This window comes from Ambystoma mexicanum, chromosome 11 (assembly GCF_040938575.1).
Source record: "Ambystoma mexicanum isolate Mex_15411 chromosome 11, UKY_AmexF1_1, whole genome shotgun sequence".
In the NCBI taxonomy this organism is placed as follows: Eukaryota; Metazoa; Chordata; class Amphibia; order Caudata; family Ambystomatidae; genus Ambystoma; species Ambystoma mexicanum.
Window position 1 is genome coordinate 1408247612 of NC_090934.1, and position 20446 is coordinate 1408268057.

Below are 20446 nucleotides of genomic sequence, written 5' to 3' on the forward strand. Positions count from 1 at the left end.
ATTTACTTCCTTCATTGTGCAACCAGCAGTTTTGACCTATTCTTAACAAATATGCTTTCAAGAGTACTATTTGTAAGACTGTGGGCATAGCTGCCAAGTTGCCCACTTACAAGGCGGAATATTTGAACCTGTCCTGTTTTTTTTCCGCACTGCATGCTGGGACTTGTAGGCCCAACCTTGCAATGGGGAAAAACGAAACTACAAATTCCAGGCTTCAATTGGAAGCAAAAAAGCAGTACTGGCTCGAGGTGTGACACATGGAACTGGAAAACTTGGCAGGGAGGTGTGGGACACTTATTGATTGGTGCCCGGGCCAGTGTTATGCCCCAGTCTGACTCTGGTTTGGCCTTGTTATTTATTATGTGCTCATGAATTCACAGCGTTCATGCACAGGCACTCCCTGAGTCTCCCTGTTTTCTCTCAGCTGCTCGGCGACGCCGGTGGAAATGTTTTCCGACAACATGTGTGATCTGTGGCACATCACTTCACTGGCATTTCTTTACAAAAACCCACCCGTGAGTCTAAAATTGCCTCACAAGTGGAAGGCCTGAGCTGGAGATATATCTCCAGGGAGACGCCATACCCAGCGGCAATTGTGTCTCCTCTTTCCAAATCGCTCAGATGAAGCCAGTGGGTAGTCATCCAGCTTGTATCAGGGATGTCATTTAAGGGCTACCAGGGGTCACACCTGCGACCCTTGAGGTCTCCCTTGCTACCCCTGTGGTCTACCTTGCTACCCCTAAAAAAAAAAAATTTAAACCAAAAAAGATTCTTTAAAAAAAAAAAACTGAGGCTGCTGGGTTGTGGCCAGCAACATATGACTCTGTCACACTGATTCGTGGAATTATTTGCGCCGAAAAACGGGGATTTGTGCGCCATTCTGCCCGCAAATCCCCATTTGTTAAACTGGGATTTGCGGGCAGAATGGAGCACAAATCCCCGTTTTTTGTCACAAATAATTCCATGAATCAGCTCATGTGTTTTTTGAGTGGCTCGTTTTCTGACAGCTATAGCTGGTAAGATAGCTCAGTGGGTTGAGCGCTCGCCACTGCAATGTGCGTGTGCTCTGCAGGTTGCAGGTTCGGCTCCCAACAAGGTCAACTTTGCCTTTCCTCCTGCTGACCTTGATAAATGAGTACCAACACAGGTTGGGTGACATTGTATGTATATTTGGTCTATATGAAGCACTTATGCATAAGTGCTTTGTAATAACATATCATTATCGTTTGGCCTTGGACGTCTGCTTGCATTCACAGTAATTTGGAAAATGGGCCAATACGCGCTGATATTAACGAAAAATAAGGTGATCCATTCTCGTATGAAATGTATATTACTTTACAGTGAAATCGTAACCATATTTTTCATAGTGTACTTAGAAACAATGCTGCCTGATGCCACTTCCTGTTTTGTCAAGTGGTGAAAGGTCGTGTTCCATCGCTTTCCGTGTTTTGACTTCAGGGTGTGGGTCAAATGACATCACTTCCTGTGATGTCATCACAGGTCAAGGTCGTGTGATGTCACTTCCACTAACCCTGGCATTTTGGTGAAATGACCTCTGTGGCTTGTATCCTGTCCCAATGTTTTGCAATGGATCAGGAGCAGCGACTCATAATGTTTAGGTGGCCAGATTCTCAGAACCAAGGACTGTGCAAAGTTAAACATAGAAGAGGGACAACAAAGGCGAAGAGATCAGCCTAGTAAGCGGCCAGAGTGTTGGTATATCAGAGATTTAACAATGTCAGCCATTTCTAAGATGCATTTGACTTCTTTCTATGTCATTTCAGGGTTACTGCAGTTATTACAAGAGCAGAGACATTTGGGGTCCTTCTACAAAGCACGAACGACGATGAACCCTGAAGGGAACTCTGCCTCTCATTCATCCCATTCTTCATGTTTAACCTTATAAGCCTTCCTTTGTCCATTAGTCCGTTTTCTATGTTCTTAGTTTGCCTCATTATTCGGTAACACAGCCTTACATCTCGTTTTGCTTTTCTTGGCGGAAATAACAGCAGTTTAAGCTTATGTCACACGGTCTCGCCCTCACGGGAGCCTTTCCCTCCAACTCCTCTTGGACCTGCACTCACCCTTTATCAGAGAAATGCACTAGTGAGGACTTGCTTTAAAGTGCTTATCAAAAAGTGGAAATGTGACTGTTTTGCAGAAGTTTTTCGGACAAGGGCACGTGGTATGAAAAGCCGGGCCTGTCCCCCAAAACCAAGATGTCTGCCACATTAATAATGTGACTAATTTGAAAAACTACGGGGAGGCCTGACCCAGCCGTCTACTCACCTGAGGTTAATTAAAGAACCGCCGTTCACTTATTACTTATTACTGTCCCTATTACCTACAATGTGGTGCACAATTCATCAATTATGAAGGGCTGAGTCAGCCGGACCGGGGTATGAAAGCCATGGCGCATGGCATCAGAAGCATGATATGCTTGAGCACTCCTCCAAAGACAACGCACTTTAGGAAACATAGCAGAGCTCAACTATTCTGTCAAAGCAATGCAGTCACAGCATAACATAACGTCACATTCAATTGTTTTCCAAAAAAGGTAGTAGGCGCTCCTCTCCAGAAAGAACAAGGCATGATAACCTGTTCTGAGATGAGAGTTTGCAGCACACGCTTTTTGCTCACTGTACCTTTCACAAATGGGAAATATCCAATTGCATATCAGTCTTTGTCCCGCCCACATGGGCAGTCCAGCACCAAAATGCTATGGCAGTTCCTCTCTAAACAAGAGTACCAACAGCAACCCCATACACGTGTTTCAGCCTTGTTGGTCCTCATCAGTGAGGTGAAGCTGCGCCTCTCTGGGCACAGTGAGCAGGGAGTCCACATCTGGTTTCCCCCAGGTAACTTAGGGTGACCAACCCCAAGTTCCTTGCAAATATTTCAAAATTCAATTGTAGCTCACCGGGTGCTATGCCCAAAAGAGTGGGTTTAGGATCTCTGGTGTTCCACTGCCAAGCTCCTAAGAAGGATCCTCTCCGAGCTCTGTGGACCACCACGTTTCCTAAAGCAAGCTTACTGGTTTAGAGGAGACACAGGGGGCAGGGAAGGGCCATCCCTGAGCTCCATCAACCTTCTTCCAAAACAAATATATGTTATGTTATAGGTACTTTGATATTGATATATTGATATTGATATTTTATTTCTATCGCACTCGCACACAAGTGTTTCAGAGCGTGACAAGGCAAGGGAGGGGAACAGGGGAGAACAAAACAGCGATCTTACTAGGCCCAGTGACATTGAGAACGCGCAAGTGCATGGGAGAGGGGGAGGGGAAAAGTGCATGGAAGGGGGAGAAGTGGAAAGTGCGAAGCAGAGGAGAAACAGATAAATAACAATAAATAAATGATAAAGGCAACAAACAGGTGTAGTGCAGCCAGCAATTTGCAAGTGCTAGGTTTAAGGCAGCAGACAGGGTAGGTCTGATAAGTGCAGGAAGAAAAAGGGGGGGGCTGTATGGGTACATATACAGACCCCAGTGCAAAGGGTGGCCCGGAGGCAGTGCGGAAGGGTGGTGGGATGAGCAGGTACCTGGGCCTGGAGGACAAAGGGTGGCCAGGGGCACGGTGCCAAAAGAGAACAGATCAGCAGGGGAGAGAGGGAGTGAAGGCAGAAGAAAAGATACATAAAGATATTAGCGCACCAATGGAATTGGTCCCCAGGCGCTCTGGCGGATCTGTAAACAAGAAGGAGGGTGGGTAGGGTTAGTCGGGTGGAGGGGGAGTAGGAGAACTAGTGTGCCATTGGCAGCTTCAGTTCGGTACACACCGTGCGCTGAGCTTTGTTGTTAGAATCAGACTGGGCGAGAACTTGTGTTCTGTAGGTGCATTGTATGTGCTGTTTGTATGTTGTTTATGCAGTGTGGTAAAGTGCGTGCGGATTTCTAGGTGAGAGATGGTTGTGTGAGTTTTGGGTGGGTTGGGTATGCAGAGATTTGAAAGTTGGCTTAGTGGATCTGTATCCTGGTTCTAATACTTCTTGTTCCAATTGCTATTGATGAGTCGTCCTACTACTTTCGTCTTGGTCAGCCTATGTGTTCAGTCTCAGTGTCCTCCTATCATGGCTAGCTCTCAGTTGGTCGTTGGGTGTGTTGTTGGGTGTCTTCATTGAAGTCTATTGTTTTGTTGTTGCTTGTGTGCTATGTCGGTGTGCTCTCCCCGCTGTATCATAGTGAGCTTTGTATAGTGTGATTTTGTATGTCTACTCCTCCCCCTCTGGATTTGGAGCTAAAGGATGGGTGTACCTTATTCCCTTGCTATCTATCGTAACCGGGTCTGTTAGAGATTATGAGTGGTTTGGGGTCAGGGTGCTAATGATGGTTCGTCCTAAGTACTTCCGTTTTGGTTGCTATGTATTCAGTCTTTAGTGTCCTATCATTGTTGTCTCATGTTAGTCGTTCAGTGTTTCGTAGAGTGTCTTCCTTAGTATCTTTTCCCAGTCGATTGCTTGGTGTGAGTCGGGATCTGTCTCTTTATTCAGCGTTGTTTTTGGTTGTGTGTGTGTGTCCCTGTTGGCGTTCTTCTAGTTATGCAGTGAAGAGCCAGGTTTTGAGTAGTTTCCTGAATAGTCGGTGGTTTCTTGAGTTGCGTATGTTCTTTGCTAGGTTGTTCCAAGTTTTTCAGTGCTAGGTGAGAGAACGAAGATCCTCCAAATTTTCTTTTATTGAAGGGTTTTGGTTCCAGGCGGATGTCATTGCATGATCTGAGCATTCTTGTTGGTTGATGTAGGTGTAGTTTGTCTCTCAGGAACTCAGTGCCCTGTTTGTGTACTGCTCTGTGCACGACGCACATTGTTTTGAAATGTATTCGATGTTTTATTGGTAGCCAATGTAGTGTTTTTAGCCCGGTGTGATGTGTTCTCTTCGGGGTAGTTTGAGAAACAGTTTGGCTGTCGCATTTTGTATTGTTTTTTTAGAAGTCGTTCAGGCATACCCAAGTATAGGCTATTGGCGTAGTCTACTCTGGACATGACGAGGGCGATGATGGGGGTTGTTTTGTTGGCAAATGATATCAGAGGCAAGTTCAGACTGTTGGAGCGTTTGCTCACCTGAATCCCTCAAAAGGTCTAGATTACACCCTGGGCCAGACCAAACCTGCCTGGGGTCCCTCTGGCCACTAGTGCCCCTGGCATTCGCCTTGAATATCCCTAGCATAGCTAAAGCTGTGGATCGAGAGGACGACACCGGGCTTTCTGCCTGATTTACAGTATCTGCCCAACTCTCAATGTTCACTTGTTTATAACTGGCCCTTCACGATAGTTCAGAGGGCACGGCAAAATTCGAAATTCTGCTTTCGTCTTCTGAAAATCAGCCGAATGGTTGCATAAGATGCAGAGGCGTTTCTATGGGATGACAAGCCGGCCTGAGGGTGCTTCGTGAACAGGGCCCTGCTTATTATGCATCCTACTGTCACTGTGGGCTGCCCAGGATTAAAGACGGATCGATTATAAACAATGGCTTTAGAATGCAGGTCTTCTGCTCTCACATCCAGCAACATAATCTCGAAGATGACAAGACTACCTTATTGATGTAATTCATCTTTTAAAGCGCCTAGATGCCTACGGCCTTTGTGCGCTATACACATGACAAATAAATAAATATATCTTTTAAATCAATACAGTTGATCAAATATCTCTTATGAGAGGGGAACATGAATTGATTGATTTAATCTGATGTTTTAGCCTGACATTTTATGGAACACAATCGCGAACATGAACCCTGTAAATGTTTCATGGTTTTATTATATGATGCATGCAAGATGTGTTACCTTTTATTTTGATTTAGCCATGTATAGAACGAACAAAGCCCAAGGGCATCCAGGCGCTAGACTATTAATGCGTACACTTGTTTGTTATTATTGATCACTCTTCTTAATCATATCCCTTCGTCCAAAAGGCTTAACATTTTTAACCAAAACACACTAAACAATCACAAAATAATAATAATACATTTAAATCAAATCATGGTTATACCGGCTTGCATGTCAGCTTTTGAAAATTGATTGTCCAAACTATAATGATATATATCTGCAGTGCAGTGGTTTAGTTTAGTTTATTGTTCACTTGTTCGGCGCTTATACAGCAAGGAAATTCGGTTTCAAAGCGACCACAGGGCAACGGGGGGGGGGGGGTTGGGGGGGACATGGGAATGTAGTACAATGAAAATATGCAAAAAATACAGCGGGGGAAGGGACGGCTGAACCTACTATGCCATGTGAGTATTCAAAACGTGCAATTGCAGCAAGGAGGGGGCAGTGGGGTAGGTGCTGGGGTGTCCATGCTCGTGGGTGAGCCACAGATGAAGTGCAAGGTATGGTAAGTGCTATGCGGCCAGGAGCCGTGTTGGGTGGGAAAGTGCGAGTACTTGCCTCGGCACCCCTTCCACTGCGCAAGAGGTGCCGAGGCAAGTGCTGAAGATAGACAGAAGCTGGGATGATTGGGTGTGAGTGGTCAGGGGCTCATGGATGCATAAGGGCCCAAGACACCAATCACAGCAAATGTGAGATTAGCAGATGAGGGAAGAAGGGACAGGAAGGAGAAGATCAAAGTCTTGAGGTGCTTTCAGAACTTAAGAAGATCTGGCTCAAGACGCAGTGGTGGGGGCTGGGGGGGCTGTTCCATAGGAGGGAGCGAGATCATCCAGCCATATAGGAAATACATCCTATCTCCATTTCATCCAGAACAACAAACAGTTGCTCCTGTGACTGCTGCTGCCTTAAGATATAGGCTGTCAGCAGTTTGAAGAACTTTAATGCTATTTATACACAACTTTTACACTCTTCATGCTGCCAGTCTGCAATGTGATTGGCCTGCGATCTATGAATGGCATAAGAGAGAACCAGGCATTTTTTTTATAAATAAATACAGACAGCAAGCTGATTGATTTTCGTCTGTATATATGTGTAAAAATCAATAAAAACAGAAAACTGGAAGCCTTAATTATAATGGAGTTGAGCCACTAGTACTGCATCAGGTGAAGGCAGACGGCCCATGCCACCATTAAAGCCCCCCGCAACCCTTCTCATAACCGGGCCCTCCTCGGCCCTTCTTTTTCTAGATCTTTTGGTGCACGGAGGGGTCGAGGGGTGCAGGGGCCGACCAGGGGAGGGAATTTCAGTAGGGTGGAGCGATGGGGGAGGAGCGGGAGGCTTTTCTGGAGCTGGCTGTGTTCCTGTTTTTTTTAACCCTCCCACTCACTGCTCAAGCGATTCTCGGATTGTAGCGAGTGGACCTAAAGCTGTGTAAAAAAGGTACTCCAAATGTTTCCAAGTTTGTCAGTTTATGATGCGTACGAAAACAGGGCCACAACCTGTTTCTAATTGCAAACGCCTGTTATGATGGTGGGAGTTCATGGAAAGCCTTTGTAAATTTTAGGGGCAGGAAGGAGACTAATGTGTGGGATCTTTTTAAATTCATCTCCCAAGGTTGAGGGTGTGGGATGGCCAGGGCTCATGGTAGGCCTACAGGACATGCAGCCCAGGATCACGCCACTCGGTTGGCCACTGTGTGCCAGATGAAGGTCTCCATGGATGGTCACATGGTTGCCCCCCATGGGAACATTTGATTGTAAGCAAGGTGGTATGTGGGCTCATTCAGTAGGGTCTGTGCTCGGTGACGGCTGTGGTCACACCCATTGCCCCAATGACAGAGTGATGCTTTGTCTGTGGAAAGAGGTCCTGTTATACTGTAAATACTCTCAGGTGCAGTTTTTACCAAAAGCAGCCAAGACCTTTTCCTCTATAGCATTGAGTGTTTGTTTTCTGTAGGTCCCATTGATGGCATCTTGCGTCACCCACCTATGGCATGAGTGCCTCTGTCGACTTTAACTATCTCTAAACTGTCAGGGAATCTGAAGTGTGAATCTAGTATCCCTAGGTTTTGAAGTGGGCTAAGAAAGTGAGGGAAAGGCCCTCATTTGGGGGCGTGGCTTGCATCATGGGTGTGGCCTGAAAAGTACACAAACCATAGCAAGGTACGCAAACAAATATATAAATGCATGTAAGCATTTATATATTTGCATGCGTACCTTACTATGGTTTGTGTACTATGCAAGCCATCTTTTATAAACAGAAATATGTTGGCACTTCTGTCAGTCACTGCAACTTCCTTTAGTGACCTCTCGGGCGAGGTTTCACCAGAGGAACTTACTGTCCTTTTGTTTCCCCACCACCACCTAAGGTCAGTGAGACGTCTTTAACCCTCAGCGAACCTGGGGACTCTGTGACATATTTCTCTGTTTATAAAAGATGGCTTGAAAAGTACACAATTCAGGCAATCTTTAATAAAGTGTTGCCAACGAACAAAGACGTCTCAGGCTTTGTCCGTCGTCAAAGCATTATAAAAGATGGATTAAATTGTGTACTTTTCTAGCCATATTTTATAAACCTAGAAATATGTTACATATTTCTAGGTTTAAAAAAGATGGTTTGAAAAGTACACAGACCATAGTCAGGTACGCACGCAAATTTGTGAGCACACCTGACAGGTCTTGCCAAATGGTGAAGTTGACATATGAAATATATGAAGGCGGTACATGCACATCGTATACAAATGTTGAATAAAAGGAACTCAACCCCCTTCTCTTGGTTACAGCTCTGGTGTTAGCAGGGGGCAAAGTGGAAATGAGGCAAGTTACCTGCTGCACCCGATGTACCTCCAATCCCTTGGGATAGAACGCCATGAAATATGGCAAAATCACAAGTGAAGTTTGTAAACTATGCCTGGATATAGACACTTCAGTAGAGTAAAGGCAGTTGTAGAATGTTCTTGGAACCTTTGACTGTGCATTTTCACGGTGGAGTAATGGATAAGGGCGACCCTGAACATTCATGTGTGGGAAGCAACAGGACCCCTCGTAGCTGGACAATGCATGCACCTTTTATAACAAATCAAGTGGTGCATACTGTTTACGTTATTGCTTTTTGTGCAATTGTTCAAAATACCCAACACTCCAAAAGGTAAATTGAGCAATGGATCAGGCGTTCCAGGACAATATTATCTTGGTGGGTGTGGTTTAGGCTTTGGGTCTAAGGTAATTTAAAATGTTTGTTAACTCTGTAGAGTTGGTTGGACTGTACGATATATAGAAACATTTTGAGATGTGTGGGTATAGATATAGATGTACTGCTGTCATTTGAAGAACTATTTCCCAGTAAATGTCCTACCTTGTATTTAAAATATGATTAATGTAAAGATTACTTATAAACATCACAGTTATCCATTGTGTGACATACTTTGCAGTTGGTTCTCCTGGTAGTACTGACCGGGCAGCAGAATGTCATCAAAGACACATGATAAACCCAGAAGGGATGCCATGTGCCTGCTTAGCACTGAGCAGCTTCTGTAAAGATGGCTGAATGGATATCTTTACATGACACCTTTACAGCTGTAAAACAGTGTGTACCTTTGGCACACAGTTTTTGTTGTTCTGACCGGTCTTTGGCTTTGGGTAGCCTTTCACAGGTTTCTTGATGCACTTGTGCATCAGATTTACTCCTTCTCTATGATCGATTTCATGCTTGCACCTTTTGGGCGCCCACAGACCTCTGAAATGTGGTGCCGTGGAGGGAAATGAGTGCTTGCTTCTGAACATCATTTTAGTTCCGCATGTGGGAACTCTGTGCTTGACTTAAGCACAGGCATGCATTTAATATTGTAAAATGATGCATCACTTTTAACCTTTATCTGAAGGTAAACCCTAATTTTAGCAATGGTTTAAAAATGCATGTTGTGTATTTCAATATAAAAGTGACTGCTTAACACAGTGTATGTGTTTATTGATTAGAAAGAAGTCCAAAGATAATGTGAAGTGGCACCAATAATACCAATGGGGTTTTGGCTGTTTTGCACATTATAGAGCATTTTGGGAAGATAGGAATGACCAAAGAGCTTTATATCTGTCATATCTGTCTATGAGAGTTGTATGACTGAATCACCAAATGCCTAAAGCACGCTGGGTTTGGTAAACGTTACCTTTTTGTTACATTTTTAATAAAAATTAAACAAAATTCACCCTACCAATAAAGCTTTTGTAAAAATTAAGCATATATACAAGTTTGGCCACCAAATCTTTAGCTATCAGAGTGGATTGACTGCTAACACCTCCAAATTACTTGCAGGGCTGTGCATTCTGGGAAACAAAACTGGCTTGCTATTTAAAACATGACAACCAGTACATTGAAAATGAACTGCAATAAAAGGCAGCTCCTCTGGCAATTTGCTGGCCTGCGCTTAGTTGGATTGTTGTAGATGCTGCTGGTAATGTCGCGTCTAATGGCAGTATCTCACAGGTGCGGGACAGGCTTTGTTTATTTCAATAGGTTCCCATTCCAGCAGCCATCTGAGAATGGCTGTAGGTGCAGTGGTGTTTGCAGGTAATGGGAGGGTGTGTGTGTGGCTATAGACATGGGCATGTTCCTTAATTTAGGAGGTGTGAATGGAAGGGTAGATGCATAACACTGCATTCTGAGGGGAGGACATTGACACACAATTTCCTTATTGTACTATTGTTTCTTAATGTTCCTTATACATCGGATCGGGCGCTGTGAAGAAGACAATCGTATCTTCCCCACCAAGTCAGCTTTATAAGGTGATTGATTACAGAAGTACAAATAAGGAAAATTAAGAAACAATGGTACAATAAGGAAATTCAAGAAACACCCCAATTCTTCCCGAACTCTACAGAATACTAAATAGGGGACTCTCTCCTGATGAACCATGGGAACACCTGTGGGGAAACACGTGTTGAGAGATACATATTTAAGTTCTGATCAATGAAGAGAGATGCATATTTAAATTCTGACCAATGAAGAGAGATGCATATTTAAGTTCTAACCAACGAAGAGATGCATATTTAAATTCTGACCAATGAAGAGAGATGCATATTTAAGTTCTCACCAATGAAGAGAGAGATGCATATTTAAGTTCTGACCAATGAAGAGAGATGCATATTTAAATTCTGACCAATGAAGAGAGATGCATATTTAAGTTCTGACCAACCAAGAGATGCATATTTAAATTCTGACCAATGAAGAGAGATGCATATTTAAGTTCTGACCAATGAAGAGAGATGCATATTTAAGTTCTGACCAATGAAGAGAGATGCATATTTAAGTTCTGACCAATGAAGTTTTGCCTAACAAGGGTGTAACAAAAATTGTACAACATAAATACCAGAGGAAAAATTGTATGACAACAAAAAAAATACTTTACGGACAATATGAATTACCAATTGTATGATGAAACAATGCAATATGGACCAAGAAAACAACTGGAAAAACACAGAATAAACCAGAGCTGAATTAAATATAAGCGAATGTGTTTGTGATAATTTCAGATTAACTAAGAGTAACAGTTATTGCGCAGTCTAAATGCAAACACATGTACCAATTATTGTTACAGTCGCAATACAAGTGCTAGACGTGTGGATAACAGTGGAACTACAATATGTGGACTCGCCCGAAGGAGGTAACAAGCCGATCGTGACCAGAAATCAATCAGATAAAACAGGAATAAAAGAAGCCGTCCAGCAGTAGGACGCATTAGTTTGCGGCATGCCGACACACTGCAAGACCAAGATTGTTTTTCCCTCCCAGCCACCCTACATAGGAAGTCCTCAGGCGAGGACAAGGACAAAGTGCAACACTGTTGCAGTCGCTGAACGGTGTGCAGTGCTTAAGCGACCCGTGACACTGTAAGAACTACAAATGGGCTTGGAAAATCAGTAGGCGTTTTTTCGCTCCTCCCGGTATCAGCGCTCCTCTGAGGCCCAGCAGCGAGGACGCTTGAGGAATGTAAGAGAGCTCACCTTCCCCCGTCATAAACGCCACTCCTCCAGCCCAGGATCGCCTGCAGTGGCAGGCGGATCACGGACAATGGCGGTTGGGGGAGCTTTGGCCTAATGTGGAGTTGGTTGGTAAGACGGGGGGGAAGCAAGAAAGGGATGAGTTATTCGGCTGCTCGCCGCACCAGGAGAACAATTCGCCAAAGAGGGTGTTACTGTGATTATAATCATGTAGTGTTTTGAAATAGACGAGTGACCTGGATTGTTATAATAAACCTGCAGCTTTTTTATGGCACAAAGAGACTACGTCTCCAGCATTTATGTGGCAGCTGAGGGAGTACAGGGCTACAGAAATTGAGAAATGCAAGTATGGAATTAGTCTAGTAAGTGGACAAGTGCCCAGGTTATTGGCTAGCGGTATGTGGCTGGTTCTATTTCATTTCATCGCGGGATGTTTTTTTGCAGGATTTTTACTGTGATTTCTTTAATAAAAAAAAAAACATTGTTTTAAAAAAATATATTTTTGGGGGATCCCCTCAAGCCCCCCAAGGTACATTTAATTGTTTATTTATTCACAAACACCCACACCCCATATATATAATTGTCTAAACCCCCTAAACAATTATATGGGTTTTTTAGTGAAAAGATTTGCAGTAATGAAACCTGCGAAAAACATCCCGCGATTAAAGGCCGTCGTACCGTGTGGCCATAGCCCCCGGCGTGGCCTTTAAGCGGTGTGAATGGTGGGTGATTGGAAGGGGGAGACTGCTTAAAGCTGTATGCTGTGGGGGCCAAGACCAACTAATGGTGGTTATTTAAATGCTGCATTTGATTTGCTTATGTTCTCATCTGTCTTAATTGTACTGTAAATACAGCTGTGTGTGGTGCAACGGAGAAAAGGAAGGTATGGTGTTTGCATTGTGGGGGGGGGTGAGTATGGGTTAGCGAGGGATGGCTGGTCGGGGACTAGATGGGGTGGGGCAGGAGAATGTAGTTCCACTACTTACACCTTGACCACTGGAATAATGTAAATGGAACACGGCTGCAAATGTTTTTCAAAAGCTAGCAGAGAACCAGGACTTGGCAGGAAATGGCTTTTTCGGAAGTGGGGGCAGAGCTGAAGCAGTGCTAGAAGTGGAACCAGGACACATCTGTGACAGAGCTGCGACAGAACCCTGCGAGGAAACTCCTCGAGGTACAGTCCCCTTTTATTGACCTCTTCCGGCACACACACAGTTCTTGAGCAGTTCCCGTTTGGTGATAGCACTGTCCTTTAAGTGCACCGATTTGCTTCGTTTTCGGCCCCTCTCGGATTTATGACATTTCGTCGAAAATGAACTTGTCGAATTTGTTTTTACTGAATGTTGTACTCAGTTTAAGAACTAGTCAGATTGGGGGTTAGGGCGAGGAGCCCCAAATAGTCCTCATCCCTCGTGAATGAGCATCCCCCAGTTCTCATTCCTCCACGTCCCCGTTCTATGTGGTGTTGCATGGTAACACCTCCTGGGAGCATGGTATCTCCCAGGATGTTGAAATGGGTCACGTGGCCCTAGCCACGTGACCAACACAATAAAAGTAACGAGCCGCTTCGGCTCGGCAGTCACACCATACTATGGACTCCGGTGTGGTTCTTTCACGCGCCTGCCTGGCGCTACACCGCGTGGTGTAGGCCCAAGGACCAGGCCCACCACGAGGCCGGCGCCCCTGCTGGGCAACGCAGACCTCCACTGTTTATTGGCCATGTGACCATGGAGATTGGAGCCGACCCCGGCCTGGGTGCCCCCAGAGCCGGGGCCGTCGTGTGCTGGGTGCCCCCAGCCCCGTGTGGGCTCCAGTAACCTGGAGCGCAGTGGGGTGATCCCCACTGCCCTACCCGCGGCGTGATCGCCACCCAACGGAACCCGTCGGGTGATCCCGACCTGTGCCTGGGGCTGCCCGGTGACCCAGAGCAGCCCCCATAACAATGGCAACGAGGCCTATGAGGAGGCGAAGGACCCACGTGCGCGGTGGGTGTTGCGGCAGCTTTGGTGCCCGCTGCAGGAAGGAGAGGTTGCCTGCCCACCCCGGTGGTGACCCCCCCACCACCATCTGGGGGAAGGAAGCTGCCCCTCCCCTGTGGGGAACGAGAGTGCCTGCGGCGTCGGCCGCTATGTGGAGGCGCTGCCCCTACCCCGCCCGCGATCTACGGAGGGGGAGGAGCGGCATATGCCGCCGAACGGCATACACTGCCGCAGTGAAGGAAGACGAGGCGGCCCCCGCAATGAGAAAAATGTGGGTCGTAGCCCACAATGGGGAAGCCAGATGCGCCCCCATGACATCAGGGAGCGGCTGCCATGCAACAAGGAAGCCCTGCTCCACCCGCGAGCCACGGACCGAAAAGTGGCGATGTGCACCGCAGGAGAGAATGGGGCGGGCCCACCTCCAACTGGACCCGCAACAACAAGCGGCAAGGTGAAGCCCAGGGCCGCCTAACAGCTGACACGGCCCCGAGCGTAGACTACATCCCGCAGGGGCAGTAAGGAGGTGCCGCTGCATCCCCCCCACCCGAGAAGGAGAATTGGCGGCGTCGGCCGCGTGATCTGCTTCTTCTCCTCTCCCACCCGAGGAGGAGGAGGGCTGTGTGGCGTCAGCCGCGGTGAGAGAGTGGAGCCCCCCCTGGCCGCACAATTGAAAAGTACGGGGCCTGCCAAACAGTTGAGGCGGGGCCAAAGTCGGCCCGCAAAGGTAACGAGGGTGGAGCTGCTGCCCCCCCCCAAGTGGGGGAGGAGGGCGTCATCGGCCGCGATGGGATGCCCGGCGGTCCCCTGGCCGCGGCAAGGTGAGGCTGCCTTCCCCACTGATGCGGCCTATACGCAGTGGCCGCGGAGCAGCCTGACCCCATGGGGGGGCGGGCCCATTGCCACCGGGGCCCGCTAGTGAAGACATGTGCTCCGGTGCGGAGCGGAATGAAAAATGAAGATAAGAGAACATTGCATGAGGAAAATGCGTCCCGCCGCAGCCCTAATCAAACCAAGTAAGGGGGCACAATGGGTAACCTGCCGCACGCTACTACTGCAGGTGCCCAGCTCGTGTTGTCAAGGAAGGTGATGGGAACAATGGTGCCTGTAGCACCTCTTTCGTTTCCCACCATGTGAGAGTGAGGCTAACATCAAGAGGGGTAGGGAAGCCATCCAGTTGAACTGGCTCATAGAGTTGCACTGGGGTCATCTTGCCACCAGCCCACAGAGCAAGCAGGAGGGAAAGGAATGGGGTGCAGCAAGTGTTGGTGATGGGTGCGTCCTCATGGGCCTGCAGCTCAGGCACATTACCATCGGTGTTTCCCTACCACCGCCCGCATGAGGGAGAGGAAGCATAATGAGGGGCCTACCGCCATACCACCCTGGTGCCCGTTCCCTGTCCGTGGTGCCCCCCCCCAAGACTGTGGACTTGGCCGATGTGGCCCCTGGGCCTCCCCAGGCACGGCTTTGCCAGCCCTTGTTGACTCTGGTGATTGTCGGTGACAATCTGGACTGCTTTCCTGCAACTCCACAGGTGTGAAGGATGGACATCATCATCGACATCCCTATGAACACTGTGGGGCCTGCAGACACAGACTTGCTTAAAATCGCCCAGTTGGTGGGCAGTGTGGTGTTGTGCACACCCACATATGCAAAATGCGTCATGTGGTGCCAGTAGCTCTCATCAGTGTTGTGTAATAGTGAAACCACTCACCCAGGGTAATAAAGGGTGTATTAGTAGAGTGGTTATAGGAGTAGTAGTGTGTAGTGCTGTAAATTTGTTTTGTTGTTATTAAATAATGGAGTGGTGTTGCATGGTAACCCCTCCTGGGAGCATGGTATCTCCCAGGATGTTGAAATGGGTCACGTGACCAACACAATAAAAGTAACGAGCCGCTTCCGGCTCGGCAGTCACACCATACTATGGACTCCGGTGTGGTTCTTTCACGCGCCTGCCTGGCGCTACACCACGTGGTGTAGGTCCAAGGACCGGGCCCACCACGAGGCCGGCGCCCCTGCTGGGCAACGCCGACCTCCACTGTTTATTGGTCATGTGACCATGGCGATTGGAGCCGACCCCGGCCTGGGTGCCACCAGAGCCGGGGCCGTCGTGTGCTGGGTGCCCCCAGCCCCGTGTGGGCTCCAGTGACCTGGAGCGCAGTGGGGTGATCCCCACTGCCCTACCCTCAGCGTGATCGCCGCCCTATGGAACTCGTCGGGTGATCCCGACCTGTGTCTGGGGATGCCTGGTGACCCGGAGCAGCCCCCATAACATGTACCTGGCCCCCAATACAACATCCATTTTTTTGTAGTAAAAAAACGGGAGAAAATGCGGTAAAAAAAACGAGGTGAACTTTGAGCAAAATACATAAACCCGTCTGAGAAATGGAACAAATCATGTTAATAGCATACAGCAACCAGAACGCTGCGAGAAATGAATTAGAGACATGTGTTTTTACCACACACATTTTACCACAGTATTTTACTTAATGTTTTACCAATTGTTTTAACACAAAATGCAGGGGGACACACATCCCCACCGCAGAAGTTACACTGTGGATTTTTTCACTGCACATTTTTTTACCGCATTTTTGCCGCTAAATGTAGGAGGAGGTTTGGATGAGGCAATATTGGGTGGGGAGCAATCCGCTATATTGCCTCATCCAAACCTCCTCCTGCCACCCAATATTTCCTCATCCAAACCTCCTACATTTAGCGGTAAAGCACGGTAAACGAAGTTGCAGTGAAAAAATTCACGGTGACATTTCTGCGGTAAAAAGACTGGCTACCCAGTGAAACCAAGGCACTGAAAAATAATCGAAAGAGTTCCATTTACCAACACAAAAATCAGTACAGCGGTAAGACCGGAAGAGGGTGAACTCAGATAAACACAAGAGTGTCCGCATTAAAACGGACAGAATAAAACAGTGGAAAGCAGTAACATCATCAGGAGGGCTCGAGACTTGGAACTACTGTCAGAATGTTGATACTGAGAGCAGTGCAGCAGAAGTGCAGCCCTTTCAGGGCGCGAACAGAGTGAGACCATTTTCCAGAAGCCTACCCTGCATTATTCTTTTTCAGCGCTGTGCCATTTTCACAGTGGTCGAAGTGGGCGGGAACTCTGCTCCTCCACTTTTCTTAAAAATTCAGTTTTACTGTTCCTATACTTTTATTTTAAGAATAAACCAAGCATGTGTGCACTCCAAATAGTTTGGCAACCATCCCTAGTTCATGCCATTGTATTGTAGACTGGGCTGCGGTGCCATTTGAATGGCCGGTCTGTGCACTCATGATTAACCCACTTATGAGATAGGGCAGTGAAAGCTCTGTTTATGCGTTTAGTGGTGACCACTGTGGGCATGGCGCGCTGGCATGTTAGGTGGACTGAGAGCTGGGGTGGCATGATGCATGCTCGCCCCCTTAAAAGCATAGCTATCCCTCGCCCTCATCCTAACTATCTACCCGACTTTGCCCCTCCCCACCACTACTGAATGTTCTATCTTACGCTTCGATGCCATGAACTATGGCAGGACGCGCTATACAAATAATGCAAGATGGCATAGCATTGCATGCACCACCAGCTGCACATTCCATGCAACGGGGTCGCGCCTCAGCCATACAGACCTGGTACTCTTCCACCTCCACAATGAATTTCTCCTTCATGTTCCTCAGCTCGTCCTCCAGCGACAGGCGGATCCGGTCCAGCTCGTCTAGATCTCTCTGAAGTTCCCCTATCTGCAGAACGTGTTGCCTCTTTTCCTCCTCCACTCCGTGCAAGCTCTCCCCGCTTGCCCTCACCATATCCTCCAACTCCTCTATCTTACACTGGTATAGGAGGAACGTCTCCTTCCAGGACTCAGAGACCTCAATGGCATAGCCTTCCACCTCCTTCAGGGACAAGCTTGGAACCTTGTGGCGCTCCTGCCTTACCAACTGCACGGTGAGCCCGAGCACCCCACCCCGGAGGTCCGCCACCTCCTGCTCGCAGGCCCCTGCCAGCGCATGGTGTTCGGCCTGAAGTCGGAGGAGCAGCTCCTCCAGCGCACGGCAGCCATCTTCTGCTTGCTTGAGGTCGGCGCGGTGGTTGGTCAATGCTTTGTCGATCTCCTTGCGGATTGCCTGCACCTCCCCACAGAGCTGCTGCAGCAGCTGGAACTCCTGCCAGAGGCTGTCCCGCTCTATCTCCGCGCGGGACTTCTCCAGGGTCAGGTCCTCCACCTGCCTGCGGAGCTGCGAGATCTCCGCCTCATAGCCCCTCTTCCATTCTAGCTCCCGGTCCGTCCGCAGGCTCTCGATCTCCTCCACCAAGAACTGGTTCTCCTGCTCCAGCTGTCGGACCCTCGAGAGGTAGACCCCTAGGCGGCTGTTGAGTTCCTGGAGCTGGGCAGCCTGCTCGTCCCTCATCCCTGTCCTGGAATGGAACATGTCTAGGACCTTGGAAGAATGGTTCACCCCTCGATTGTGCTCTTTAGAAACGTCCACACTCACTGATGTAAAGCCAGAGCCTGCTGTTTCTCCTGTTCAGGGAAGCAGTGCTGCTTCGGCTGCACCACTTGGCAGCACTGAGCCCTTCGTCCCCGCTACGCTTCAACTCTCCACCAAGTTTGGAATAGTGACTGGAAAAAAATAGTAGAGGAGGAGTGGGCTTGGCGCCAGGCCATCTTCTGTGCAGGAGATGAACGTGTGCTGAGCCACAACAATCAGACACTGCCCTCTGCTGGAAAGTTGAGGAACACCTGGCTGAAAAAACAAAAACGAAGCAACATATGAACTAGTTAGTTAAGTGTTTCTCTGCTCACACAGGCGGCTGTACCGAGTAGCATGTTTCAGCCTTCAGCTGAATACCGAAAAGTAGAGCACGTGTTTGGGCGAATACAGAGCCGAATAATTATTTGTATGTTTAAAGTAAAGCTTTTGTTTCATGTACCTTTCATTTGACAAATTGAACACCAGAGCCTGTAAAATTAGAGCAGTAAAGTAGGGGGAAATAACACGATAAGCAAGCATTCGTGAATTCAGGATGTGGATACACACTTAAAAAAGTAAAATTAAATAATATTTGAAGCCGAACCCTGCGTTCATTTTGAGCTCAAATGCTGTGCTTTATTAATGCCTTAGCACCGAGAGGAAATTAGGTTTCTTTTGTCTCTCTCTCTCTCGCTCTCTCATTATGTATATATATGTATATATATATATATATATATATATATATATATAAAATCAAGCGAAAAACTTTAGTTGCAAGGACGTTAAGGTGAGAACTTAACGCAACAAAACCCCTGAAATTCAGCTAAATCCACCTTAATTTTGCGCAGCCTATGACCAAAATGATGACATCACAGATCACATCACTGATGACATCACTAATTACATGTTGTAGGAGAACACTGATAACATCACAAAAATGTGTCACTGATGACATCACTTGTCACGACACTAAGGAAGGATAGATCAGGGGCAACACATTTGTCTTGGAAGCAGGATAACACAGTGCAAGACAGGGTCGAATCCGGATCCTGCGCTTAGAAACCACTTGTTGGTATTAAGCGGGTTATAAAAGAACAATTATAATTATAACAGATTATATCAATAATGGCATTAGGCATAACATGATTAATATGTTAGCTCATAAAAACTTGGATTTTCTTAATAACAATTTAGGCCATGGACTTGGCCATGACGAAGGCTGTGGTCACAGGCCAGCACCAAACACCATAGCTAGTGGTCAGTTAGTGTTGCAAAATACCAATGTGCATGGTTAAAAGCCATGCCTAGTGGCCCGTCAGAGTTTTAAAATATAAAGTGGGCAACGATGAAATCTGTAGTCAGTGGCCATAGCTAAAGGCCATAGCTGGTGTCCACTGACTAGTATTGTGTTGAAGACCATGGCTAGTGGCTGGTTAGTGTAAAATATATAGTGGGAACGGCCAAAGGCCATAGATAGGGGTTGGTTAGTGTTATATAAAATGGACACGTCCGAAATCCATCGCTTATGACATGTTAGTATTTTAAAATATACAGTGGACATTGCCAAAAGATGTACAAACGGCTCAAGGTCAAAGGCCATGGCTAGTGGCCCCTTTATATATTAGAATATATAGTGGGCACAGCCAAAGATTGTGGCCATTGGCCAGTATTGTGCTAAAGTCCATGGCTAATGCCTGATGAGTGTACATAATATACAGTGGACATGGTTAAAAGCTGTATCCACCGGTAAAGGCCAAAATCTGTGGTTAGTAGCTTGTTAGTGTTTTAAAATGTTCAGTGCACATGGGTGAACGGTCCAACTACTGTCCATAGCTGAAGGCCGTGACTAGTACCCATTCACGTGTTAAAATATATTGAAACATTCACACTGACCATGGCAGAAGGCCATGCTTAATGCCAGTTACTGCTGTAATGTAATTAGTGATGTGATCTGTGATGTCATCATTGTGGGCATAGGCTGCGCAGCAGGAGGCGCGAAGTTAAGGTGGCTTTAGCTGAAATTCAGGGTTTTTGTTCTGTTAGGTTCTCACCTTAGCATTCTTGCAACTGAAGATTTTTCCTTGAATTTCAAGGGTTTTGTTATTTCATACATACTTAACATTAATAATACAGACAATTGAGCTATGAAAACGATGTATAATGTGTTGCAAGTAAAATAAAAAGAAAT

At 46.9% G+C, this 20446-nt stretch overlaps 1 protein-coding gene across 1 annotated transcript in view; it reads right to left on the minus strand.

Moving 5' to 3' along the window:
- Positions 1-18395, minus strand: part of SYNM (synemin) — a 103646-nt gene extending 85251 nt beyond the window's left edge. The window contains exon 1 of the mRNA XM_069625052.1: positions 17416-18395. Coding sequence (XP_069481153.1) covers positions 17416-18216 — 801 coding nt within the window. The 5' untranslated portion in view covers positions 18217-18395. The remainder of the gene's footprint in view (positions 1-17415) is intronic.
- Between the last annotated feature and the right edge of the window lie 2051 nt (positions 18396-20446).